We start from the raw sequence: 27,828 nt of genomic DNA, 5'->3' as shown, positions 1-27,828 counted from the left end.
CTCAAAGCAAAGGCTGACTCTCCCGGCGAGGCACACCGGTCGGGAATCGCACCGGCTTTCCCCCACGGCTATTTGTCTGCGGGGCTCAGGTGGAGGCAGCCGGGCTTCCTAGGAGAGAGGGAGCGAGCCGGGCGCCGGCATTGCCGGAGAGTTTTAAGCCTCAAAGTGTCATTCCCCCGCGAAGGTTCTCCCGCCGCCGCGTCCTGCCGAGCCGAGCCGAGCCGAGCCGAGCCGAGCCGAGCCGAGCCGTGCATGCCTGTTCCACTTCCTGCTGCAGAGCCAGTTCTGCCGCTTACCTGGGAGAGGCGGGGAGGGTGTCGTAAAAGGAGGAAGGAAAAAAAAAAAAAAAAAAAAAAAAGAATAATAAATAAATAAATAAAAGCCCGGCCGGCTGAGGAAGGAGACCCGGGCACGCCAAGAGAGCGACGGGGTGCGCAGGAGGCACGCCAGCCCTCCCGCCTGTCCTCCCGCCTGTCCTCGGCCACCTCAGCGCCAGCCGCAAGGTAAGAAGTGTTAGAGCCCTGTTTGTAATTAGCTGTTGACCCACTTCTGGCGCTTGGTGGGGTTTTTTTTCCTTCTTGAAATTGTTGTCTCCTTCCCTCCCCCCCTCCCCCCTCTCTCCCCATGTAACGATAGCCTGAGTTTCACAGATGGTTACAACATGTTTCAGCCATTTCACTGCAGTTTTGTTGGGTTGGGTTTTTTTTTTTTCTGTTTTGTGTTTTTTTTGTTTGTTTGTTTGTTTTTGGTTTTGTTTTTTTTCAAATCAGGAGGGTTTAGGGGGTAAACACTGAGAATGGACACGCCTGGTGTCGAAACGTTGTCCTGCCTATTTACGTAGCTGCCTGGCAGTGCCTGGCAGCCAGGCCTGGTCCCGCTCCCGCCCTGCACGGCTCAGCAAGCTCGAGGTGGTTTGTCAGCCCATGGCCTTCGCCTTCTCCTGTCCTCTCGACAGGTCCACGGACCTGTCAGGGAGAGGTGGCTGGAAAGCGTGAAGAAAACGGGATCGTAGACCCCACTTGCACCATTCCCCATGGCACCGGTATGGAAACAGTGGGAGAGAGCTGGTAGTATTTCTTTTTAATTAGAATAAAATCAGCCGCATAAAACCCGCTCCCCTGTCACGCGGTAAACAATCGTTTTAGGACACGGGTTTTGTAGGGCTAGCACTGGCTGGGCAGCGAGAACAGCAGATCTGGGCTTACTGGTCCTCGACTGCTGCTGGGGTCCACCAGACCAGGAATTCCCATTCCCTACAAGCCCCAGGCAGGTGGGTTCAAGGCCTGGCCTGGCTACGTCCCTGTCATCTCGGGTGGGTGGTGATGCCCTACCGCCACCGGACGGGACTGTGAGCCCCGCAGCGGGTGACGCCAAAGACAGGGGTGTGAGGGGCGCAGGCGGCAGGGCTGGTGGCCCAGCGAGTGCTCGCCCGATGCCGCCGGCTGCTGGCGAGTGTCTGTGGATTGTGCTGCTGCCTGCGATGCCGTCAGCGTCTGAGGTTGGGCTTGCTCTTGCTGAGCACCAGCAATGCCTTGAAGCACGCCATAATTTTTTTATTTTTTTTAATGGACTTGAGTTTTCTTTTTGTCTTTCTAAGGCAGGAAACAAGGCATGTGCAATTATGGTGTTCGTGTCTGTTAGTGCCCTCCACCCCCAGCAGGGGCTTTTGAAGTTTGGCAGAGGGTACATGTCTGAAGGATATATACATTTCTGCACGTTTCATGAAAGCAAGTGAGGGAGGCTGTTCTCACGCCAGCTGAGGGAGACACGTCAGGTCCCCCAGGCTTCCCCACGCCCTCCCACCACCCACGCACCCCACAGCCCTCGCACTGCAGAGCGGGGAGAGCGGTTAGAGACAAGGGATACGTCAGCTGGAGGTTCTCCCTTATTAGGAGCCGGAGTCTCCAACATAAGACACAAAACTATAGGACAGCAGGCTGGGGAGATTTACACCTCTCGGGGTGGTCCTTCTGTCCAACCCCACTCAGCCGGCCCCAGTTTTTGCGAGGATTTTAAGATGTTCCTGGGCCATGGGATAGCTCAATTTGGGGATTATTCAATGCCTATGGGAGTTTTGTCAGCATCAGAAATGGGTGGGAAGTAATCTCTGGAAAACAAATACGTTTTTAAGGATACCTCAGATCATTGCAGATATTTTCATATTTCACAAGTATTAGAAAACTGCCTGCATGTGAGATGCCTGTTTGGATCCTATTTGAGGGTGTTGCACTTCTAGTTTCTTACTACTTGTTGGCTAGCATTCCTATTACATGCATATCAAAGTCTACATTAAAGAAGCAAAAAGATATCAAGTCTACGCTAGCCTTTGCACCATGGATTGCCCAGTGAAGCAACATTAGCACCGCAAAAGGGAGCATGATGTTTGCCATACAGGGAGGGTTGGAAGTATGTTCTCCTGTTCTCCTGGCGTATGTAGACTTTCATGCCATGGCTGCAGAAAATATGTTAAAGTAACCATATAGTCAGTGTGGAAGAGGAACGTCATTTTCATATTCTTTTTCTACTTTTTCCAGAAGTCATAAAAATAAACATTACCTGCCCTAGAGGACTTAAAATCTGGGCTAGGAACATGACACATTGCTTTAGTCTTCATTGTGGAGGGTACCCAAGGGAGAGGGTAAGTGTCTGTGATGACAGCAGCCCAGATTCTTCATGGTGAAGTGTGAAACTCTGGAGCTTGGATTTCCTTGGCTGTGTTTATTTAGGTTATAGACCCAAAACAGTTCCCACATTTTCACTTGCTCTTCCTAAAAAGATTTGACTCTGGGGTTTTTCTTGAGGAAAGTTGTGTCTAGTGTTTCTGTCGAGAAAGCTGCATTTAAGGCAAGTGTACTGACACACTTGCGCTTATCTGAGCCCATGGCAACAGCATTTGTTGAATCTCAACTTGTGCATCTTTGCGGCAGCTTGCATGTTCTGCATCCACTTACTCCCGTCCTCCAGATGGATATCAGCAGCACCAGGGAGCTTCAAGGATTCAGCCAAAGCACATAGGAATTATTTGGAAATCAAGAAATTCCTCTCCATCCCCACCCCTTGTGATCTCAGCTTTGCCTTAATCTGTACCCATGCAATTTCAGAGATGCTGTGACTGGTGAACAAAAAAAAAAAAACCCTTCCTTTGTTTGTTGTGCACCAAGCAAGGTGAGGTTTCTTTCTCATCTTAATATTTTGGTTTTTTAACAATGTAGACAAATACAATTTTGATCCAAAGAGCAAAGATATTTTCCCCCTCTCCGCAAGTGACGGGGAGCACGGCTATGCTTGCGTTGCAGAGTCTCTCTTCTATTTCTTCATGACAGAAGTTTTGTAATCAAAAGCAGATAGATGGTTTGTGTGCGTTTTGGGACAGCGCATCCTGACAAGTCTTTGTGCTGGGAAACAGATGAAATACCTGATAGATTTCGCAATCAGCAGCAAGAAAACTGCACAGATGAGCCCAGGCCCAACACGCTTCCTCTCCCTGGCCAGCCCCTTGTCTCCATCAGATGTTTTTTAGGGGAGTTTGGCCCTTGCTTCAAACTTGGGTGCTCAGCCCATCTCTACCAACCTGTGGAAGAATTTGTTCCCATTCATTTATGCTCTCCCTGCAGCTTCCCAGGAGTGGCCATGGCCAGCAGCGGCCGGCTGTGAGCTGGAGGCTGGGCAGCCTCCCTGGCAGGAGCAGCAGGAGAACCTCTCCAGCTGTGGGGAGGGGGTTTCTGGGGTGGCATTTCTTCCCAGCAGCTTGGGTCGGTGAGTACCCACCCAGGAAGGTTATTTATTTAATTAATGCACATTACAGAACTGGATGTATGAGCAGAGGAAGGAACAGAAGGAGAAAGGGTGGTTTAAGGAGTTCCTTTGACATTTTTGAGGGCAGTCCAGGCCTAGCTACTCTGTCCTGTTAGGAAGGGCCTCTTCACTTTATTACAAGCAGGAATATATGCAACAGCTCCAGCTGGTTATCAGTAATCTCTTGCATAGTCATAGGTGCAGGGGGGATATTAAATTCTCGAAACTTTCTGGCAATATCATGATCTGACTTGAAGCTGCGGTGTCTTTGGAAATGAGATTGGGCACGATCTACGCTCTCCAGCAGTCTCCATGCCAGAAAAAGGATCAGGCTACAGGTTTCTGAGGGTATTTCAATATGCTGAAACATTCCTTTACCCTAATTCTTCAACACAGGAGACCTAAGCGAGTAATTTTTCTGTCCGGTGCATAAGCATGGTTGCAGGATAAGCTAACTAGAAACGACAAAGGAAACCTAATGAAACTCTGCAGCATGAGGCACCGTAAAATACTGGGATAATGGGCTCAGCCTTGGATCTTTTTCCAAAAGCCAAGGATCTTCAGCAGAGCAGAAACAACGTCCTAGAGCACTGCTGTCGGAGGAGGATGTTTCTGAATCATCTGTAACATTTCCAGCAGCATTTCCAGCAGCGTGGGGATTTCTATTGGGAATTCCCATCCACATACCACTGCCAGCGTTGCTCAAAACAGCACGTCCTGGGGTTAATTTAGCCTTGGGGCCATCTCTACAGACAGAGCTCTGCTGTTGTAAGAGCTTCTCTCTCTGACCAGGGCTACTGAGCGAGAAGGAGGAGGATTAAGTCACTTTTCCTCCTTTTTAATGATGTGTCTGTTTTAACATCAAAGCCCTCGGCCCCTCGGTGCTTCCTACCTTGGCCTCCCAGGAGCAGGGGCTGTGCGTGGGTATCAAAGCTCAGGTATCCTGAAGCAGGGTCTAAGCAAAATCATATTTAAAAAAACCTAGAAGTTTTTGCAGGTAAAAACAAAGGTGATGGAATCAGGTCTCACTTCTGACTAACCAAATTATTTTTACTCAGATATTTGGAGTAATTTTCATAAAGTTAAGCTCATGTTACACAGGAAGGAAATAAGGCTGTCTTTTAAATGTTGAGTTGAGTTCTTGAGCGATAAAGAGGCATTTATCCTTTCAGAGAGCTAAACTAATAGAAAAGACATTTTTAAACTATTCTGAAGTAAACCATTTGAAGAGTTTGGTAGCTGATCATGTGCAATACAGTTTAATGAAGTTTTAATATCCCTCCTCCTAAAGGCAAAGCAAATACACTAAACAACAAACCTGAAGAAAACAAGTCTGAATTTTTTCTGCCCATGTTGTGCCTTTCATTAGGTTCATGCAATCTGTGCGTGATCCATTTCATAGACAGCCAGTTGTTAGCTATGGAACTGGAAAAAAAAAAAAAAAAAAAGCAAGCCTGAAACTTCAGAGGCTGTAGCATCCAAAGGAATTTAGTAGCTTTTAAATCCCACCTGACACCCAATTGAAAACCTACTGAAGTCAATTGAGAGATTCCCATTTACTTCACTGAGCTCTGGACTGAGTTCTTGATTTCTCCGCAGAAATCTGTTCTTTTTGTCACGGTGCTAAACTAAAGGCACTAAAGAATAAAGAGGATCTGAATTCAAAGAGTTTTCTAGCATTTTGATCTGACTACTTCAGAGACAATCGAAAAAGCACCTGAGCGTATCAGGCATTGCAAATTTGTTTCTGAAAAATCCATGTTTGGGTGTTTGCTAAGGATTGTGTCTAATGGGGTGAGATGCTCAGACAACACGTGTGGCTACAGAGTTGGAGCTGTGCCCCGGTACCCCACAGCTGAGCTTGCGCTTCGTGAACACCAGGATGAATTTTGCACAAGGAACCGGTTCACTGGAGATGCTCAGTGGGGGGAGTAAGAGTTTGCAATATGATTTGTGCTGCTCGAGTGTTCATCATTCAGCTGATGAGTAAATGGACAGAGATATCCACAAGTCCAAGCATGTCTGAGCAGGCTGTTTGAGGCCAGGTGATCCAAGGGTCAGGTTTACAAAGCTGTTGAGATGAGCAAAAGGCAGATGCCTTGAAGGGAGCTTGACACCTAAGCTTCACAGACACTTCTCTAAGCGGGGACCACTCAACAGCTTTACACCCTGTATCATGGACATCTGACCTTGTGCCGTACCATCCCAGTGAGTCACCACCACAGGGCGGTCGTCATTTAAACTGCTGTCTGACCAAAGGTCCCAGCTAAATGATGTTTTGCCACCACTGCACAGGCAGCGCAGCACAAGTCCCTGTCATGGTCCTGTGCTGATTATGAGGGCTCAAGGTTTTTCCCTTTCCCCATCACATCGGTTATGACTGTCAGAGAACCGTGACTCAGCGAGCAGGCCCGGCGCTAGGGACGTGGTGTAGAGGAAAAGAGACGCAGACCGCAGGGAGAGATGTGTGATGGTGGTGAGCTGACCATCAGGATTTCAAGCCCTGGTGCTTGTATGGGAAGGAGCTGGTTTGGCACCAGACCCAGTGCTCTCACACGGGGAGCTGCAGCTGTCAAAGCAGCAGCGTGTTCACTGTGTTGGTGCAACTAATAGCTGCTCTGAGGACTTGCCTACATGGGAAAATTTACCAGTGTAATTATCCCACTGTAATCATCCCAGGATAACTCTCCCTGTGGATGTGCTTATTACAACATAGGAAGTGTATTTTGAATATATGGTAAATCTTCTACATAGATGGGTATTAAGTTACAGAGGAGGAATATTTACATTAAAGCATGGTTTTTATCCTGCTTACCAGCAAATGTTACACCCAGAATTTTCTATGCTAGAGGTGCTTTCAGGGGGGACTACATGTCATTTTATCTGATCAGCATGAATGTAAAGCCTCACTCTTACCCTATAGCATGGGGCACATCATTTGCTTTTACAGAATCGCTGTGGGAGCCAGGCTAAATGTCGGGACACTGCTTTATACTTCTCTGTTATCCTGTTCAACTGTTCTTAATACTGTGGTCTTTTGAATATGATCTTCATTTCACCTTTCTGAACAAGCTACTGTGACTGAAGTTGGGAGAAATCCTTGGATTGCTAAAAGGTCCTCAAATGTGTTGTGATTTTTACTTTCTTTACCAGACTTCCAAGCCAGGTTCTGTTGCCAAACATTGTAATTCCCATTGCTGGTGTTCTTAGTCCATTTTTCTCTGGTAACTCCCCTACTTGGGATTTTAGCTTCTCCAATGTGATAGAAGGAAAATGGCTGGGGAAACGATGAGCACCGAGCTTGTTTCTCTATACTCCATGGTAACAGACAAAATTTGCTGGGAGCAAGCTAATCTGCGCTCCCTGCAGTAGCTGCACTTCCTGAAACCCCCTCGCCATTCACCCATCACTGCTGCTGTCATTCTGAGCAAAGGTGGAGCAGAGGTGTCCATCATCAGGGTTTGCTTGGCTGGACCAAACTTACTGACAGCACTCCCAAAAGGAAGTGATAATTTTGATGTTTGGGCCTAAGTCAATTCCAAAGGAAGGGGAAAAAAATCCAAACAGTAACTATTGCATCTAAAATTGTCTTTTAATTTTTCAATAATTTGAAATAGCAACAGCCATGTGATAATAGGCTGGATGAAATGGTTTGATAAAATAAGCAGCAACACTTGGAAACAAGCTTTGGAGTTGAAATTACTCAGTTGTGTGGTGAAGTTTAGATCTGAGGCATCAGGGTGAAGCTATTATTTAAAAGACTAGAGTAAAATAATTGCAAGTGATTGTATTGCCTGGAATATGCCTGAGCCAAACCTCCAGACCTAAGCAGCCTGCTCTTTTGTCAGGTGCAGAAATTACCTCTGAGACAGTTCATGTGCTTTTTCCCTCTCCAGTCTCAGCAGGAACAGTAAGTTCCAGAAATCCCATAAAAGCATCTGTTTTGCTCAATGTGATTTCCAGAACTCTAACTGGTATTTCTTTTCCAGTCTCTGAGATAGAGTTATTTTGGGATTATTGCCTGTGTGAAACTGTACCATGTTCACAAGGGTGCTTTCTCTTGTTTTCCAGTTTGCTGAAAAATCCTGGCCTTGCAGTAAGGCAGCTGACTCTCATTTCCGGTGTGACTACAAAACTTGGAAATGGCCTCCGTGTCAGGTTAGTCCAAATTATAACTCTGAGCTAGCCATACTGCAGCTAACCGTCTACTTTCTTGCTTTGTCAAAATTCACCTGGACCTTTCTTGCTGTTTTCTGCCTGTCTGTTTAAAAAACATAAAAATACAAAGAATATAAAGAATACATATTGCTCTTCAGTATTCCAGCTCAGAGTCCTTGAGTGAGGACTGACGACAGGCATTTGTCTGTATGGCTGTCCCTCTACAGTGTTTCTTCTCCCACTTTTTTAGGCACTTTTGTGGGTCGAAGCACACCAGTCGAAGTGGATGAATCCATGCCGTGGTCCCCATTTCCTGAACATGTCTTGGAAAATACTTCGCAGCCTTCTGGAGAGGTTATGGAGGATGAAGAGTCCCACAGACCGTGTGTCTCTCGAACACCTCAGCCTGTGGCCGATTCATCATGCCTCTGCAGAGCACCAGCGTGTCATCAGTCAGCACCATCCGTGGAGTCGGACAGCAGCCTGTGGTCAAAATATACTGATCCTCATGGAGATGGACGCTTCTGTTCCCCCGGTGAATCAATAGCTGGAGTAGTTCCCTCTAAGAAGCATCTTGTAGCTATGGACAAACCAGGCATGCAGCCAAGATCACAGCTTTCAGCTGACACCGGGCATAACTCCAGTAAATCAGAGCAGAGCTTGTCTCAAGCTCTTGAGGACCTGCTGGAGGAGAGCAGCCAAGGGAATTCACGGCCACAGCAACCCTCAGGAAACAGACTCCCAGCAGAGCTGGGGACTGTGGACACAGGGTACAACTCCCAGTCACGAGACTTCATGGGCATCAGGCAACTGGAGCCTCCCTTACCGCTGGTGTCTGCGCTGAACCCCCAGGACCTCCCAGGACCACTGATCTCCAGAGAGTTTTTTGGACCTGAGGATCAGCAGTGCCCCATGTGCCAGCACTTGCCCCATCCCAATGCCTCCTCGCAAGCCCACGGCTGCTTTGGGCACTGCTGCCCGGCAGAACAGCACCCTCAGGGCCCATGTAAGTAGCACCACCACCCACCCCATAGGAGGTTTTCTGGGTGTATCACAGCCATCATTCATCAAGCTGTTGTTTTCCTACTGTACTTAATGGCAATGCACAACATGCAATTATTAACCTTTTTAAACGTCTATTTGCAGTCCATTTTTTATGTCCAGATTTTCAGGTTATGCAGCCAGACTCTCTGATGCAGAACCTCTGAGCCAGATAAAAAGTCAAAGAGCTCACAGTTCTCATCAAATGAGGGCTAATGATTTTGCCTAGAAACTAGCCTTTGTCGGTCATGCTGAGCATACACAGCCTTCTCCCTGCTGTTATTTCATATTCTAGTCATTTCCTTCCTCCTTGCATCAGTCATTCAGCAGCCTCCTATACCAACTTAATTCCTGTTGTTTTCATAGATTTCCTTGCTCCCACTTGAATCCCCAAAGTTGAGAATTTCCTGCCAGAATCAGGATGGGAGGTTACCCTTGATCTCTGTAAATAGTATCTCCCAGCATTATGACCAAACTCACCCATGTGTTTTATTTCTACGTGAAAAGAGCGTGACATCTATCATCCTCATTTTTTTCTGTTGTCAGCTGAAATGAAAGCTCATTACTTAAAATGGAGCCCTCTCAGCTGCTGGTGAATGCTGATGTGACTCCGTCAATATGGGTGTTTTGGCTCTTGGAGACTACAATGCAGTTTACAGCCTGCTATTAATTAGTATTCCTTTTCAGTCTCTGAGATTTTTATCTGTTATGAAGTGAGCTTTGAACATTCAACAGCAATATCATTGTTTTAATATAATTTATATTACATTAGACTCTGGAGACCCTGACCCGTTTTGGGCTGGCTTTGTAATAAAAAGCTGTATGCCTGTTCTGATAACCCTTTTTTTTTTTTTTTTTTAACCTTCTGTTGACTCCACAGCATTTATATTACATTTGTTTAAAGAGTTTTGTCATTCCAGCAATGTGCTGTAATTAGATATATGAAAGAGAGAGGGTATCAGAACCTCAGTTTTCACCTCTGATCTTGGGACTTTGTAAAGGGGAAGGGGCTACAGATGGACTTTCATCAATGTCTACAGCTCAACATTTGCAAAATGTCCTCTCGGTTTTTTTTTCATATCTTCTCCTTTCAATTCAGCTTTAAGCAGACAAAGAGCTGGTTGCACAACACCCCTCACTATTTACCTCCATTTACCTCCTCCACACGCGAGCATAGTGAGAAGTAGGACATTTACTGAATGGGGCCATTTTGTTTTAAAGCAGGAACTCTGAAAGACTTTCTTTAGAAAAATCACTACCATTTCAACCATATCCAGAGGGCAAAAAGACTCAGATGGCTGGAGCAGATTTGGTCAGGACCAAGAAGCTGGCAACTGTACTCCTGTTTCTCACATGCCCAGTACAGCGTAAATCACCTCCTGACAGCTCCTTGCGTTTCAGATAATTGTTGGGCAGTGGCGACCCACAACAAAGCTCTGCAGTTTGTGTGTTGCAACACGCCTTTCCCAGGGAACAGCAATTGTAGGCTCTAAGCTGGCTCTGGGCACCTGCTATTTGAGATACAACAGCAAAACTGCTTCTGAAGTCAAAGAAATCTTCGCAGCAATGCTATGTGCCCAGGGACCATTATTTCGGATATTTATATATGAGAGCTTTCGGTGTGTGCAGGCATGCACGCTTGGCCATGCTGTGCTTCTGAACGGCAGTGGCTGCATCCATTAAAATACTGTAGCATCGGATAGATCCAAAGGAAGCTTGTGAAACATTGGCCTAAAACCCTGTAAACTAACCTGAATCTCTCAGAGCCCTGCCCCCTTCCCTAGGGCTGGTCATGAGGCACCCATGAGAAGACTCACAGTTACTTCAGTTTTGTTCTCCCAGCCTCTTTCACCCTGTCCTGTTGCAAATATTTAAGATGGGGAGTAGGAAAATCTCCTAAAACAATCTCAACAAATACGGTGTTGCCAACTCATAATTTCATCAGGAATCTCTTTGCAATTGTGGGCTGGGTTGGTGTTTTTTTTAAAGTATCGGCTCCTGGAATTGGACTATTTCATCAAAGCTTTGTTTTCTTCCTTTTTTTTCCCCTTCCCCTTTTGAAAAAAGGATAAATTACTCCTCATGGCTGCTAGAAAAAGGGAAGCATGACCCCAAAATAGCTAAAAGGATTTAAAAAAACAATCAGGGGACAACGACGAGTGTTTGAGTACTGCAGCTTTCAGAGCCAGCTCATAACACCGTAATCATGCAGTGCTAATAAGCCCTGCCAGGCTGGACTTTGATCTGTGCACAGCAGCTTGAAAGTGTACAGAGCTGCTGCCTAATGAAAACTGCAAGCAGAAAGACTGGGGGAAAAAAAAAAAAAAGTAGTTTTCCCCTTTTAGGAAACAAACAGCTTACATTGCTTTCCCTTCCAGTTTATGCCAACAGTTCCACTGTACGTTAGTTATTAAATAGCATTACGTGTGCGTGGCCAACAACGGTAAGGTTTTTCAGAATTACTTGAGCAAAATTGTCACTTTGGGCTTCTTCCCCTGCAGCCTCCTGGATGGCAACAGGAGCAGCAGCAAGGCCTTAAAAGGTCACTTAGGCAGAAAATTCATACAGAGTGAAGTAACAAACCAAGAGATTATTTTTTCTCTTTTCATTTAGAATAATCACAGTCTGTTTAGCCTTAGTGTTGCAAACTGATTTGTTCCAGGATTTTGCATCTGCTTTCATGAGAATGTTGGGATGATTCATTTTCACAAGCTATTGCCAAAAAGAAATTAAAAAAAAAAAAACAAAAAACAAAAAACCTCCCAAAAACCCCCAAAAACCCCCAAAAACGCCAAGGCACGGTAAGTGCAGGGAAAAGCAGCCCTGAGTGTGTAACTGTCAGGTGTCCCAACAGCCCAACCCAGGGTGGGGATCTGAATCGTGCCATATGTGAATGGAAAATAGGAAACTTCAGGCTGTAAAACATTCCTTAATCTGACTTCTTTCAGACCAAGATACCTGCAAATGCCTCCAAACTGCTCAGTTTCCCTAGACACGAAGGAGGACTTGCCTGGAAAGGAATAAACACAAACTGAGGTAAAAATATATTGGCTGAAATGATAGTTGCTGCCTTTATTTTCTCACCCTTGCAGATGGCAGAGCTCCTTACCAACATTTGGCACATACATCACAACCTCATGTTCCTGGACCTTGCATGAGAGTTATCCGCCTGGCCCAGCAAGTCATCCCAAATTATTCAAACCTTCGTACTCCCAAGGGCACCAGAGACCGACCGCCCCAGAGGACAAGCTCCTCCCCTGGTCCTCCTCGATTCCCGTAAGTACACCTCGGGAAGGTGGGTTGTGCACAGTGGAAGTTCCTCTGATCTGATTTTGTGGGCTTTCAAGCAATAATTCTGAAGCCTTGTAATGTTAGCATGCCCAGGCTGCAGGGGTACATGCGAGATGCTGGGTGGTTTTCTTTATTTGCCATTTTACACCCAGCAGGGGCCTGACCTTAGCCTAGAGAACTTCAAAGCCGGTTACCTGATATGTTGTTACAGCGCACCCTGAAATGCACGCATTAAGGAAGATAAACGCTCGAAGGTTAAAGGGATGAAGGGCTGAAAAAGATCTCAGTTGGAATCCTAGAGCTCTCCTGCTAGAGAGCAAAGGTCAATTCTGCGGCTAACTGCGGTCCTCAGCTTTACGGTGTCCCAGCCTGGCACACCTCAGTCATTGGCTTCCAGTGATTTCCTTCTTATCCTTTCTGTAGTGCAGAGAAAAAGGGAGAAAAATCTCATCCATCACCGATAGACATCTACATTGCAGTTTGCAGCCTTTTTCTGTGATTTCTCATGTAGTAATAAAGCACCCCATGTCTAGTACTTCTCATCTGGGGCTTTTTGACTGGTTTTCAAATATTAATTTACCAGGTCAATAACAAATGGGAAATACTATCCAGTCAGGGTTTTCTCCAGACTCGGCCACATGAAGCCAAATTGAAGCTTCAGGCATTGAGCATCTCCGAAAAGCAGACTGTTCTTATTTAATGCCACACTACTTTTAGAGGTGCTAAACTTACAGGCATCCGTGTTTGAAAATGGCCACTTACATGACATGGTCTTGGCAGAAAACTGGGAGAACAGGGGGGGACAAAAGAGGGCAGACAAGTGAAATAATGCATCTTTCAAAAGGCCTTTGAAAAGTTAGAGACTGTGACAGAAAAGTGACAGCAAGAGAAGGTAGTACCTGTAGCAGAGCTAATTGCACTGAAGAGTTTGTATGAGAATGTAAAAATACTGAGGAATAGTGGGTATCCTTTGCAGTAGTAAAATTTAAAACCAGACTCCTAATTTTGGGGGCATTTGTTAGATAAGTTGAAGTTTTGGGAAGGTCTGTAAATTAGCCACAGGGTAGATTTTTTGCAGCAGTTGATGAGGTATGTGTTGCTTTTCTTGGTACTTTCTTCTGCTAAAAGAAATCCAGAATATGCAGGGTCTGTCCTGCGGCTGCACGGCTGGTGTTTACGTGCTGATTCCAGGAACAGCAGTTATATGTTGGTAATATTTGCCTATAGAGTATTTTGTAACAGAAAACATCTGTACCAAAATGAATAAACCAAATCTTAATGTGACAACAGAAAACATGCTGTGACCAGCCTGTCATCATTCATTTAAGGAAGGCGAAGGGAAAAAGGAGAGTGGGCTTGATTGACTAAACATCACTGCTCTGGGGAAAAGCACTCAGAGAAACCTAGCAACTTGTCCAACAGATTCAGCCCAGCAGATGCAAAGCACACATCACATAAAATTCTGTATAGGTTCCCCTTCCTATTGACTTAATCTGTGAAGCCAAAGCGTAGTAGGACAAGAGCTGCTAAGATTCTTAATGGGAAGAGGTTACCCAGGTGCCACCCTACTCCTGTACGTGCATAACGACATCCTCACCACGGCATTATTTCTCACTCAGAAACAGCCTTTGCATGTGCTAATTGCAAACTGAACAGCTTTCAGCTATGAGGTGCATTTTCTTCCTGTGGCTAATGTTGCTTCTGCAATAAACTGCCTCTTATGGTAGACTGTCACCGAGGTATCTGTTCAAAAGATGCTGTAATAGCCAAGTAGAAATGCCAAGCCAAGTGTTTTTACAAGAACTTTTCTAAGCTAGTATGCAGATAAAGTACTTTGTTAATAAAAGGAAAAAATATGTGAATTGTACATGAAAATAAGTATTTTAAAAATCCTCACTTGCTTTTCTTTGTAGAAACCAGTTATACAACCAGCTACCTAATGGTCAACTGCCCCCCAAGGCATGTGGCCCGGATGAAGCATGCTGTTGTCCTTCTGACAATTTTCCATCTCCAGCTGCCGTCCCAAGACCTCTCAGTAACCCTGCAGCCAAGGGAACTCTGAGAACCAGCAATTTGCCGGAGGAGTTGCGTAAGTGGTTAGCAAATTTGTTCTGCACAAGATTTTAAAGCACAGTCTGACAGCTTTAGGTGGGAAAGCTCCAGGGTAGGAGGGGAAGGCAGGGGGAACGACATTAAGACACAAAGACAACAACAAAAGAAAAAACTGAGTGTCATCACATCTGTAGGGTGTGAGCATTTGTGTTTGGTGAGATGGAATTATCCCCTTGAATCCTGAAAACATAATTGTCATTAATTGGTTGTTATTTTGTTTACAAAAATAAGTACCATTTAGATTGCTTTCAAGACTTCTTGCTAAACAGGATGTCCCTTTGAGACAGGAGGCACTGAAACTTACAGTAAAAGACTAATAACAAACAAAGCCCCAGGGATAAAGCATTTCTGCCTGTCCCAAACCAGACAAATATGTCAAGTCTCGCCCTCAGTTTCTCCCTGACCTGGTGAATGGAGAGAACTTTGGGCCAGAGGCCCACACTGAGGGCTGAGAGCAGCACAGGCACTGGCTGAGGTGCTTCCCCTGCCACCAGCCCCTGAAATGCTTTCACCCCTCAACTCTTAGGGGAAAGTCACATTTCAGAAAACTGGCTTCCTACTCAATGCCATGCTGGCTAGCGGGTGAGAAATACCATTGCTAAGAACCCTCCCCTTCTCGCCTGAGGTTTTGATTTTTCCTTTATTCTTCATTTTGCACATCACTTTTCAAATCCAGGAAGTTGCTTCTCTCCAGCCTGTAGGAGTGAGCTATGACACTGGATACCACTCTTGGATAGACCCTACTTTATCAGTTAGTGTGTCCTAGATACAGGAATTACTGGATAAAGTTGTGTCGTTTGTGATATGTGCACAGCTGGTTTAGATTAGCCAGCTTGCTTGCCCTGACCTGAAATCCACGATTCTTTTGTTAGTAAGAAAACTCCTTCCATGATGGCAAGGGCAGCTGAAGACACTGCTGTCATCAGCCATCCATCCTGCCCACTCAGGGAGTTAAGGTGAGGCAGTACAGCATGCATAAGGGCTCCTCCAGCTCCCAGCCAGATCAGTGAGGTCTGGGGGAAAGCTGTGCTGGTGACAGCCAGTGCAGGTGACACGAGCTCTGGGTGAGGGCCCCAAGCTCATGTACGCCAAGGGGCTGGGAAAGAAGCAGCTCTGGCAGCAGGGCAGGGTGAGCAAGTGATGGTATCCTCTGCAGCTTCCACAGGGGCACTTGCCAAGTGGCAAGGCAGTAGGAGCTTAAATCTAGAGCAAGGTTTCTGGATGGGGTGGTTAAGTTCAACACCAAGCCACTGCGCTAACCCGTGCCCATTTTGTAAATAATCCAAAGAGACATAGGTGGGCAGAACCCACAGTGCAGTGGAAAAGGAGGGCTGTGAAAGTCTCACCCTCCAAACGGTGTATTCTTGTGCATAGCATATTCATACGGACTCTCTCTCCTAGGCAAGGTCTTTATAACCTATTCGGTGGACACAGCGGTGGAGGTTATGAAATTTGTGAACTTCCTGCTTGTAAATGGATTTCAAACTGCTGTAAGTATTGCTTCCGGAGAAAATGACTGTCAACCAGGGGAGAAAAGAAACATATTTTTTTAGAAGCAGAGGTGATACACCGTCCATTTAAACATTTTTCTGTTTATCATTGCATTTTGTAAGTTAAAGAAGATATATTTGGCTCTAAAAGTTGTAACTTAAGTGAATTGCCTTTTAGCTTTCTCATATTTTAACTGAATTTTATGCTTTAAAATGTGTTTTAATAATGACCCTGGAAAATTCCATTTAGTGGCACCAGATACCAGATGGGCAATAGTATGAGGTTTTGTGATCTATTCCATTAACATTGTCTCATATTTGATCTGTAATATCAATATTAAAAAGGTCAAATTTCATGTTCATCCCATCCCAGCTTTTTTTTCTGCAATGCTATTACATTGTTGGCTCTTCAGATATGAATACCTTTCACTAAAAAATGATCTAAAATCAGTGTATTTCACACAGCTTAATGAAACAGCCCATCTCATGGTTTCATTTACTTTGTTATACTTTTAAAGGGGCTTCTAAAATCACTGGCATGAAAAGGTCTGTCCTACTGTCTAATCCCATAAGCCATCTGCATTTTCATTTAACTCCTCGTGAGTTTGCTTCATCATAAGGGCCCTCTCTAAGGGAGCCAGTCACAGAGGATCTAGGATTCAGTGTTCATCAAAATCTTGATTCATATTTTCTTTCTTCAAGTGCATATGCTGTCTGACCCCTCAACCTTCACTCTTTGGCTTCAGTTCAGGAAAGCATTTAAGCAAGTGGCTATCATTAAACTGAATGAGACTCAGCGGGGGGCTCTGCACACATTTATTTTCATGAATCAAAGATTTTTTTTCCAGAGACTGCAATTATACTTCTCTCCAGCAGTTCTGTACTATGACCAATTCATAAGAAAGCTCTGGGCACCATGGAGGTACAGAGTAGAAGGCTCATTAATAGCACCTTTGCTGGACAGGCAATTCTTGGGGCCTGCTGCAGAATAGTAAATATAGCAAAATGGCCCCAAAACAAGGAAGCAAATACGCTCTCTACTTTCAAAAAGGGAAAAAGAAAGAACTGAGAGCAGAGCATGACTCTTCTCTCAAAACCTTGGAGAACTTAATACTTACTCCTTTGGTCAGGACCATTGACTGCCAGTTTCTGGGCTTACCGACTGTGCAGGGAAGTGAACGATGTTGGTCGTATTCAGTCCTATGAAGTCCTCCACCACTCTGCTCACTCTGAAATCTGGGTTACTGCATCCAGTATCAGTGACCTGGCTGACTTCCCACCACACACCCTGACCATTTAGTGCAATATGAGGCTAAAACTTGACATCCCTTGCAGATGGAAAATAGTGGGCGTTTGCATCTATATCGGTAGAGAAGGTGAGCAGCTGTCTACCTTCTTGAGGTGTCTAGAGAGGCAAAAAAGCCAGTTTGTAAACACTGAATAGCTAACATTCACCATCAGTGCGTGGTTGTTGTTCTGATGAGCAAGAACACCTGGGGGTTGGGAGCCATCAGGGCAGGTTGGCTGGTCGAATGACCGGCTGAGGGGAAGCTCAGCAGTGGGCCTGCAGCAGCCCCCCTCTGCATGAGGTGCTCATCCAGCTCGACTCTGGACTGCGGGGAAAGGGGAGAAGTTGTGCATGCACACATGGTGTGTGTGTGATGTTTCTTTCCTGAGGCAGTTAGGCATGTGTGTTAGAAATGGGAAAAGAGCGGGCGCCTTTTCAGTGCCACCAAATGGGGATGAAAGGCAAAGGGGTGCTCACCACAGACTTTCATTCTCTTGCAGATTGATATATTTGAGGACACGGTACGAGGTATTGACATCATTAAGTGGATGGAGCGCTACCTAGGTGATGTATGTAAAGGCAATTTAACCTTGTTCATGGCAGAGGTGACCTGAGGAAAATGGTTGAATTATTCTAATAGCAGTCAGAGCAGAATCAAAATGCAAGACCCTGCTATGCCTTTCCCTGCCCCTACTGAAATGGCAGAGGCCTTGCAGAGAAAGCATAGGCAAATGTCACTCACTTCTGCATCTTATAGTCCCAGAGCTCTTTCTTTAAGAAATGAAGTACTAATCCTGGCATTCCTGTCAAATTCCAGTGGTGGCTGTTACATTCAGCCTGAAGCTGCCATTGGACAAGTTGTTCCTCCATCTCATTTTGAAATAGTGGGGTTTAGCTGTGCTTGGTTAAAATGATATCTGTATTTCATCCCAGGCTGCATAGTAGTGGCTAATGTTCATCCTGCTTCTCACCTGTAGCGTTGACGTTGCTATCCAAAACACTAAAGGGTTCTTCTGGATAAACCATCCCATATGTTAACTGGAAATTGGTATTCTGTTAGTTGAATGATAGATTTGCTCTCATCACTTTGTATCTATCTAAGCAGTGAAATAGAGATTCATATTGCAGCCACTGCAGTCCCCCCCCAGCAGCAACTTCCTCTGAAGTTCAAAGGAGCAGTGAGTGAACATCTCCTTTAGGATCAAGCCAAGTGTTCCCATTATACCAGCACAGCTGGACACAAACTGGCAATTCTGTGGCTCGACACATGCCATCATGGGGTGGCTTCCTTTGATTCGTGCCTTGCTGGGTAGCCACTGGGCTTCTGACTCACTCTGGGCACATCTCCATGGTTTGGGAACAGGATGACAAAAGTGGGGCTCTCCCCCACAGGGGCAAGGAAGATCAACAATCTGAGACAGCACTACACAGGTTTCCTAAAGATGTCCAGCAGGACATCTTAGCTCAAGTACACTACCACGCAGGCATGGTACTGCTGCATGCAGAGCCAGGTTGGGGCCTCTGCTGTGGCAATGCAGTCATGCATTTTGGGGCTTTCATCAGGTCAAATTAGGCTTGGGTTCACCATGCATAATGGAGGTACTGAAACTAGAAGCCAGGGTGAGTTTGCTTTTGCCAAGAACATCATTATCAATTAAAATACAAATTGGCAGAACTCCCTTGGGATTCCTGCATAGTCAGTAGAAGAGACCAGTATATGAGGAGAGCCGTTCCCTGCCTCCGCATGAGGATCCTTCTCTGACTACCCGCCCCAGAAATGTCTGCTTTCCTCCATTGACTGTAGAGGCAGTTTCTAACTTCAAAGCCTTTACACGTGTGAGGAAGGAGGGACTGCTTGGACACAAGCAGGGGGATGTGTGCAACTGGGCATGTCTCAGCAAATGCTCAACATCTGTAAGTGCTTACATGCATGTCAGGCACAAGCAAAAGTAATTCTGGAGTATGTTAAGTCGGTGTAAGGGATAATGGCTCCTTACCGTATTTGACCCTGTGGTGGGGCAAATTCCCTTGATATTGCACAGAAGGAAAGAGTTAATTAGGTGCCAGGTTGACTATCAGCCACAAAGTTGGAAGCCTTACACAGCCTGACGTGGTGGGGATGAAAGACAGGCCCTAGGTAAACACAAGTAGGAGGCTTTCATCTGGTGAGCCTCTTCACTGGTCCACCCTTAAGGAAGAGAGACATTTCCCAGATATGAAGGATAGCTCCTCTGTGGAAACCTGAGCTCAGTGGGGACCTGGGATTAAAGAGGTCACAGGCAGGATCTGGGCTGTCCCGGCAAGGTGAGGAGCATTGCCTTCAGCCCACTGTGGCAAGGTGGGACAGAGCCTGTAGGTACCCCCTAAACCTGTTCAGGGCATCCACAACAGCCTACCTTTCTGTACAGCCATCTTGCTGAACACCTCACTGCTAAGGAGACCAGCAATAAAAGTTGCTGTTTCTGTTGCCAAGAGCCCTAGATGTAGCCTCCACAGACAACTGCCTTTAGTGGCTTTATGTATAAAAAGCCATCGGTGGTTAAATAGATGCACTTTTACATAAGCTGTTGGAAAACATTTAGGTCTGAATTTGAAGATAAAACTTTTCTGTGTGTGTACATAGACACTCTACGCTGATAAAAAGTAGCTATTTATTACAGGGATTCCAACTGTAAACTGGTAGCTGCTAATATATCTCTTGACATTTAGATTTTCTATATTATGAGATCTCGAGAATAATGAGGGGAATGAGTGTACAAATTCTCCTGTATTTCCTGCCAGAATGAATGAGATCCTCTCGTGTTTGCCAAGAACATAAAGATCACTTAAAACACAAACTGGCAGATTTCCGATCTGCCTCTACCAAACGCGCTGCGTTTCCCAATTTCATAAAAGTGCTTTTCTCCCTAACAGAAGACGGTGATGATAATCATAGCAATCAGTCCAAAATACAAACAGGATGTGGAAGGGGCTGAATCCCAGCTGGACAGGGATGAACATGGCTTACATACTAAATACATCCACAGGATGGTAAGCAAGGACAGGCATTTGCTGTTTTACAAAGACTCTGTCTCTTCTTCTCAAAACACAAATCTGTCTCCAAATGGCAGGTTCTTTGCTTTGTTTTCCCTAATCCCCATAGTTAAACACCCCCCCTTTGGAATTCATTAATCCTCCCTCTCATCAGCTCCGTATGCTCATTAACATCTGCTAAGAGGTTCAAGGAAGAAAAATCCTATTAAACATGCTCATCTTATTCCTTCATATTCTTTATTGTTCAATGTTTCTTTCCCTCCTTCACCTTCTCCAGCCCTTGTTGCCCTGTTTTATAGCCCTGAGCACAATCTTATCTATCGCTGCCTGACCTTCCTCCCTATAAACCAGCCCCCATCGCTTTGGCCATCCTGTAACTGAGGTCTTTTCTCAGCCAGCAGTAAAGCTGGCTGAAAGTGGAATTGCAAAGCACAGGCCAGAGCTGCAAGGAGGGGGGGCCCTAGGTGTGCAGGGTGGTAGGGTATCGGGGGGGGGGTCACAGACACTCATGTCTCTAGTCTGCCACAGGACGGACGTTTAGCCCAGGAGAGCCCACAGAGCTGTGAAAAATCATTCTTTTCTCCCTCAGTTCGCAGTTTGCTGCCTTTCTCACCCTATCACCTATCTGATCCCCCAGTTTGATCCTGCAGCCAAACTTCTCAGAAGCTGTCACCGACAGCTGAGCTCTCAGAAGTACTTTGCTCTCCTTACCACCCCTGGGATGCCTGCGCCTCATTGAGCTGGTGTCCAGGGACATGAGGGTCAGGCTGAGTCCCAGCTCGGACGTGAAGCAGGGACACAGGGGACATCCAGGGTCCGAGCTCAGAGACAGAGCTGGCTTCTGGCCGAATTCTGTCAGCCCATTGGAGCCTGAACAGAGGCCTTAGTCCTGTCAAGCTTTGTCAGTTCTAGATGGATTTCATGGGATTGCAACTGCAGCTAAACCCACAATTATCTCACACCACAGAACTAAATGCTCAAGAAATGTTGACAGATCTTTCCTGTATCCTTTCTGTAGTAATGAAGAATCACGTTAAGTGGCCAAACAAAACGATACCGAGTCCACCAGCAATAGATCAGATCACTTAACAGAAGAGCAGTTTAAGTAAACAACGAATGTTTTTACGAATAGGATTCAGATGCATGCAAAGAAAATTAACATGTCATTATAATAAATCTGGCAATTTGTTCTATTCTAGATGCAGATCGAGTTTATACAACAAGGAAGTATGAACTTCAGATTCATCCCTGTGCTTTTTCCAAATGCCAAAAAGGTAACGTACGTACATGGATATAGACTTGTCGCATGTTTAAGCACATATTATTTTCATCACAGTGCACCAGATGAAATCCTAAAACCCAAACCCTCAATTTCCTGGTTCTTAATATCCCATAGTAATGTTCCAAACTACATTTTAAATGAAAAGTTTATAGTTTTCTGTACATACAAATTAAAAGCATTTCATCCATAACATAAATCGCTGCATAAATGTATTTCTGATGATGAATGTACAACTAAAACTCAAATTGTCTTGAGCATTGAAAGAATTTAAATGGAGAGAGACAGTCTATCCAGCAAGCATGCTTTTTGTATTAACCCTTTTATAATTTTGTCCAGATGTAATGCCGATGAGTGAGATGGGAGAGATTTATGACTGATGTGAAGTGAGGATCTGGAAGAGGGTGGCTTGAGAATGTAAAAATAAAGACGATAATAAATATTAAAGTACTAGGCCGTTGCTTGAACTTTAATGGGCCCATCAAAGGCAAACTATAATGTTTTTTAGGACTTACAATTTCATCTGCACTCCTTATTGGTTTTGAAGATTCTTTTGAGAATAGGAAATAAGTAATGCAACAGATTCCCGTCTCTTCTTCCTCACTCTAAGAGAATCTCTTGGATTTTTACAAGGCCAGAAAAGTTAAATGGCTTCAGTTACAGTTGAGAAATTGTATTCTTCCCCAAATGTAGAATGGATGTATTGTATTTGAGTTCACTTTTCATCGCGAAATGCTGTGTGCATTGTTGGGGAGCTGTCATGTTACCCCTAGGTACAGCTGCATTTTGGAAAAGTATGGAAAGATTCTTTATATTTCTTTGGATGCCCAAATTTTGGAATGAGTCAAAATTTAAACAATGTTATAAATGATTGTAGGGCTCTGAAGTCTCACTGTACTTGTGGATTTTAATGTAACAAAGTTCTTTATTTAGGCACCGATTTAATATAAGAAATTTGAAAATATGTCCTTGGGTTTGTAAAATATGTGAGGTCCTTTGGAATGAATGGTACCTCTGGTATTTCACGTCACTCGGCTCCCTTCCTCCTGAGATCCTGAATGATCTCAGTCCTGTACTTGCCTTAACTGTAAAAAGCTGGGCGACGGCACTGGTGGGAATTGGGCAGACCAAAGGCAGGGAACCGGTCAGGGTTTTCAGTCAGTCTCTGCAGCTTGATCTTGGGGGGAAGGACAGGACTGCTCCCAACCTCGGGGGCTCCTTGAGTGCCTGCCACAGGAACAGAGCACACAGTCTGCAGCCACTCAGCACCTGAAGGGCTGCAGGGAGAAGTGGCCCAGCAGGCAGTGTAGCTGCCCTTGGGCTTTGAGGCAGACACAAGAACAATAAACATACATTAATTTTGGCTGAACTTTATGTATCAGAAGACTATTTAGCATATAGCAGTGGTTCTTGCAGACAGTGATCTATAAGGCATTTCCAGGGATGGTTTATTCAGCTGTTCCTGTCAAAGCATCAGGCTCCAGGCAGCCTTCCTGCCCATCCTCTGTAGTCCACATCACCCTTCAGTTTTTTGAGAGGTGCCTTTCTCATCTAAATTATGCAGATCAGCATCTTCTATTCCCATTAAGCTTTGCTCTCTTTCTCCACACAATTCTTTGGTACATTATCTACCTTCATCTAAGTAGTTAAGGATAATATAACTGAGGACATCATGGATGGAAGGAGTGCATCAGAGCCTGAACAAGTTGCAGTAATCAAGTCTGTGGGCAGTTAGAGGAAAGTGAGGTACCTGAAAAATGCCACGTATATGTACAATTGGATGATGCTGGCGAGCAAATTACTTTAATTTTGGGGTTTTTATACTGTCCTTTACATGTTCAAGTACTACTGTAGCTGGCAGCAGAAAAGAGCAGGAAAGCAAGGTCTGGAAAGTTTCATCTGGGGATGTGACTATTAGATGAGTTAATCTCATACAAAGCACGTCATAAAGCACTGCTGGCATGTGATAGTTGACCTCCAACAGGAAGGGATCTATGTGATCCAAAGAGTGTTCATTAGAAAATTGAATAATGAGGGGGAAAAGCACGACGCACAGTTAAGGTGGAACTGGCATTTCCAGCTTCCCATCGTACACTGCTAAAGGAAACCGGGGTCTTGCTGGTTCAAGGCTTGCATTGAGCCAGTCCACAGAAATGTGTCCTCCTGACCTGGTCACACAATGATCAAAGCATTAAGCCCTGATTGCCCCATGCTGGAGGCTCCCTCTGGCAGAGCAGTGCCAGGGAAGCCAGGAGAGCTCAACCTGCGCTCCACCGAGACAGCCCTGAACACATGGCCCTGCCCTCTGCACTAATACACTCCACCCTTTTCCGACCGGTTTGATCCTCGGAGTTATCAGATACTCTCTCTATGGCATAGAGAGAATTTCCTCTCGGCTTACAGATACACAGCTGAATAAAAAAAAATTAAAAGGGCAGTAATGATTTTCCCATTACTCCCACCTACAATGACAGCCAGCGTCACGTGGCAAGGAAAGGCCCCCTTCTCACTTTCCCTGCTCTCCTGGATCAAAATAGTAGCTACCGTTACCCCTTTACCCCTGCACACCTCCCTCAAGTTAAAATTATTGGCAGAGTTGATTAGCGTGCAGGTGCTTTTTGCATGGAGTTCATTATGGAGGATATTAAATGAAATTGGCCGCAGGAGCAGTTCTGGAAGAAAGACGCGGAGCCTGTCTCTGGATGTATAGTGCCTCATTATATCCCACTTGCTGGTTTCTTACCTACTATACATTTTGCACACTAATTTCCATCTTTTCAAGCTTAACTAATGATTTCCCATGTGGACCTATATGAAATGCTTTACTGAAGTCCAGACCAACTTCATCTACTGCATTTCCTTCCTCCAAAAAATGTAGTCTCTTATCAAAGACAGAAAGAGGGCTCATTTGGTAAACCCTTGCTGTATTTCATCGCATTTCCTTCTATAGCTCTTAATAAGATTTAGTAAAGAAACAAATTTTGCATAATAAGGGTGTGCATGCAAACATAGTTATCTTGCTTTTTCCCCAGTAACATTTGAATCTCTTGGCCGATTTCAAACAGCTTTGTCAAAGGAGTAAAGTTCACAAAGATTAAAATCCATTCCTGCACAAAAGCAGCCTTGCAGGTGGAAGCAAGAAACCTTCTTTGTGCCCCTACCAAAGGGAATGCTGCAGCAGCTTACCACAGTTGGGCAGTGCTCTTCCAGCTGGAAGAGCAACATTTTAAAACCTCCACTTTGGGGAGACCGTTGACCAAAGCCTATGCTTTCCTGGCTACTGGGGAAAGAGGAAGGCCGGGCTTGATAGATACCTCTGCCACTCAGCAAGCGGCTTGTTCTGAAGCCTAGGTGAGGTCAGACTAATGGATCTCTAGGTGCCTGCATGACTTACCTCCGTCTTTTTATACATAAATCCTATAGGTTTAACAAAGTGGTTGCATCAGTTAACACAAACCACTTCCTGAGCAGTGGAGAGGATGCAGCCTCGTTCCTACAGCTGTACGGGCCAAGGAAAAGAGAGCCAATTTGAGAAGCATGAGGCGTGGGAATGAAAGATTTGGACTGCAGCTAGGTTGTGTGCTGGCAGGCAGGACATGTGCTGCCCATGCCAGGGCATCCCCTGGCGAGGCACCAGAGATGTGGTGCACGCCAGCAGCTTTTCGCTGTGTCCTCTTGGAGCCAGCTCCACTGGCTTGACAGGGACTGTGCTGCTCCTAACAGAGGCCACCTTGGGAAAATGCTGCCCTGCTATAAGAGGTGCATGGAGCAAGTGCTGGATGTCTTGACAGCTCATGTTGCTTACCTGCTGTCTCACTTTGGCTGTGTTCTGGGTCTCCAACAGCTCTCCGAAGAGAAATCTTCATCTCCACAGTGGACATGAGCTGGTTTTAGCCGAGCATCAGTCTTTGATCCTCTTGCAACTAGTGGTAGATAACAGCCCTTCGTGCCTATACATCCAGGCTTTCCATATGGAAACCTCCCAAGGCTGTGGAGACATGGGAACGTGAGGTCTGAGCAGGCTCCTCTCCATCAGCCCGCTGTCACTGTCCATGGCCATGGTGGTCTCAGCTTCATTATGTTAATGGGCATTAGCCAACACCTCTGAAAGGCTGCATCTTTCCCAGGATGCAGGGGGTGGTGGACGTTTGACTCTGCTAACCTGGAGATGCATTATCCTCTCCTCAAGCTCAGCATCGGCCTCAACCTCCTGCTCAGGAGATGGTCAGAGGACACCATGCTTGATGAAGGAAGGTGCGAGGGGCAGGGGGGGAGAAGGCTACCAGGATGAGAAATGCTCCCCTGGGGTCATGCTCTTTCCCTATTGATTCTCGTCTCAAGGCTGAACGTGTTGTGTGGATCCTTCAGCAGCTACTAAGGTGGCAGCCTTTCCCTGGTAGGGACACCGAAATGTCTCCCTTCTCTTCTCAGTGTTTATTTTCACAAGGCTTTGGATGCGTGTCATTGAGATCAGACTCCCTTTGAAACGTGGTGAAATTAGCCAACGTGATGGCAGAAAAGAAAGAGAGACAGGCAAGCTGTGAGATCACACGAAGTTCATTTATTTAGGAACCCAAATACAATTCTGAAGCCAAATTAAAATTTCTTGTTGTTATAGGAAGTGCCTAGAACAGACAAAATGAAATCTTGCTTGGCAGGGTCTGGTGGAATCTGCATGGTTCTGGTACAGATTCAGGAGGATTTATGGGATTTTGCTTTTTTTTTTTTTTCTTGTTTTTCAGGAACACGTGCCTACCTGGCTGCAGAACACTCACATCTATAACTGGCCGAAGAATAAGAAGAACATCCTTTTGCGGTTATTGAGGGAGGAGGAATACGTTGCTCCTCCAATAGGACCTTTACCAACACTCCAGGTTGTGCCGTTATGAACGTTATTACTTAAAGTGCACGACAAGCAGTTGTTAAAGGGTTGTTCTTGGCAGGGAGCCAACGCTCTTCCAGATGGCTCTTTTTGATGACAGAAGACACTCTTTCTGCTAAGGGAATTAGTTGTCTTGGGTAACTCAGGCTCGGCTTGTTCTTTACCATGTTAAACATCTATTTCTGAAGCTGATGGGGCAGAACTCTTTTCTCTAGATTTTTAAATAAGCTGCAAATGGAAAGAATGCCCAGTTTTATTTTAACATCTGTTTTTAACATATTCCTTTATTAGTCAATATAGCAAACAAATCCCAGAAATAATGCCACAATAAGGGTAAAATAAAAATTACATCCTTCTTTTTTGCTCAGGGTTTCTTTAAAGATATTCCTGCCTTGTATAGCCTTACCGAACACTTAATTTGTATATACACTATTAAATGTATCTGCCTTTTGTAAGGCTACCTTATATATTGCGTCAGCTTTTATTATTGCTGGGAACAACAGGAATGGGAACTGTTGGGTAACGCAAGTTTTCCTTGCAAGAGCCCGTCTTGCATAAAGACACTGTCTTCAATTAGAGGACTCGGATGTGAAATCTCTGGAGCTCCATTTCCATACAGCTCGGCCCCCAAGACCTTGGGTGTGTTGCAGTAATAGTCCACAAAAGGAGAGCTAAACGCATGACTACGTGTGTGCTGTCAGTACCGCGGAACGCTGCAGGATCTTTTATAGCCGGCCTTTAGCTTCGTGACTGCTCTTCAGCCCTTATTGAAAACACAGCATGTCAAAGGCCAGCTGGCATGCGGAAAGCCAGCAATTGTTAAGAGAAATAACATTGACTCCTACAACTTGTATGCAGTATGGAACAATAAAATAATCAAAGACGCTGGAGAGCCACAGGGTGTTGGCAACCAAGAAGGCTCAAAAACATCACATCTGCTAAAGTTTGAGCTTTTTTTTTTTTATGGAGCACATAAGTACGACTTTGGTGAGGGTTCTTTTTTTAAAACTGCCTTAACCTTACTGAGGTAACAGGGGACCCTGTTGGCTTAAAATTCTGCCACCCCTATTCTTTAGAGTAGTCGTACAAGACACAGAGCATTTCATGCCTCCTCAGTGCAGGCTCCTTCCAAGATCCTCCTCAGCTTTATTATTTGTTATAGAACGACCCAAACGCAGCTTTACAAAAACGTACATGTGTTTCGTAGTCCAAAAAATAAATTAGCCCAGAAGCTGATACTCCTGTTACATTACCCAACTTATTTAATTAGCTTTCCGGGAAGGCGGTGCCAGTGTGGTGCGTTGGTATAGGACGTACTTTGTGGTGCTCATGACAAATGACTGAAGAACCACACTGCAGCTACACTCAGATTTTCCTTTAGCAGGCTTTTGCGTAAGAAATTGCAGCCATTTAAGAGAATTGGGAGAAGGGCATATGCAGTGTTATCAACTCTTACAAT

General features: G+C 45.2%; 1 protein-coding gene across 1 annotated transcript; it reads left to right on the top strand.

The window, feature by feature from the left end:
• The first annotated feature begins 208 nt into the window (after nucleotides 1-208).
• TRAF3IP2 (TRAF3 interacting protein 2) lies at nucleotides 209-27,600 on the top strand. The gene is made up of 10 exons (XM_074150620.1): nucleotides 209-503; nucleotides 7,867-7,953; nucleotides 8,204-8,959; nucleotides 12,087-12,270; nucleotides 14,199-14,374; nucleotides 15,799-15,887; nucleotides 17,676-17,744; nucleotides 20,089-20,205; nucleotides 21,408-21,482; nucleotides 26,230-27,600. The coding sequence occupies exons 2-10, from the start codon at nucleotides 7,938-7,940 to the stop codon at nucleotides 26,374-26,376; spliced, it is 1,629 nt and encodes a 542-aa protein (XP_074006721.1). The 5' UTR covers nucleotides 209-503; nucleotides 7,867-7,937; the 3' UTR covers nucleotides 26,377-27,600.
• Nucleotides 27,601-27,828: the final 228 nt, after the last annotated feature.

The sequence above is a fragment of the Numenius arquata genome, chromosome 7 (assembly GCF_964106895.1).
Source record: "Numenius arquata chromosome 7, bNumArq3.hap1.1, whole genome shotgun sequence".
Taxonomy (NCBI): Eukaryota; Metazoa; Chordata; class Aves; order Charadriiformes; family Scolopacidae; genus Numenius; species Numenius arquata.
The sequence above is the reverse complement of the archived record's forward strand: the minus strand, read 5'-3'. Positions and strand labels throughout refer to the sequence as shown.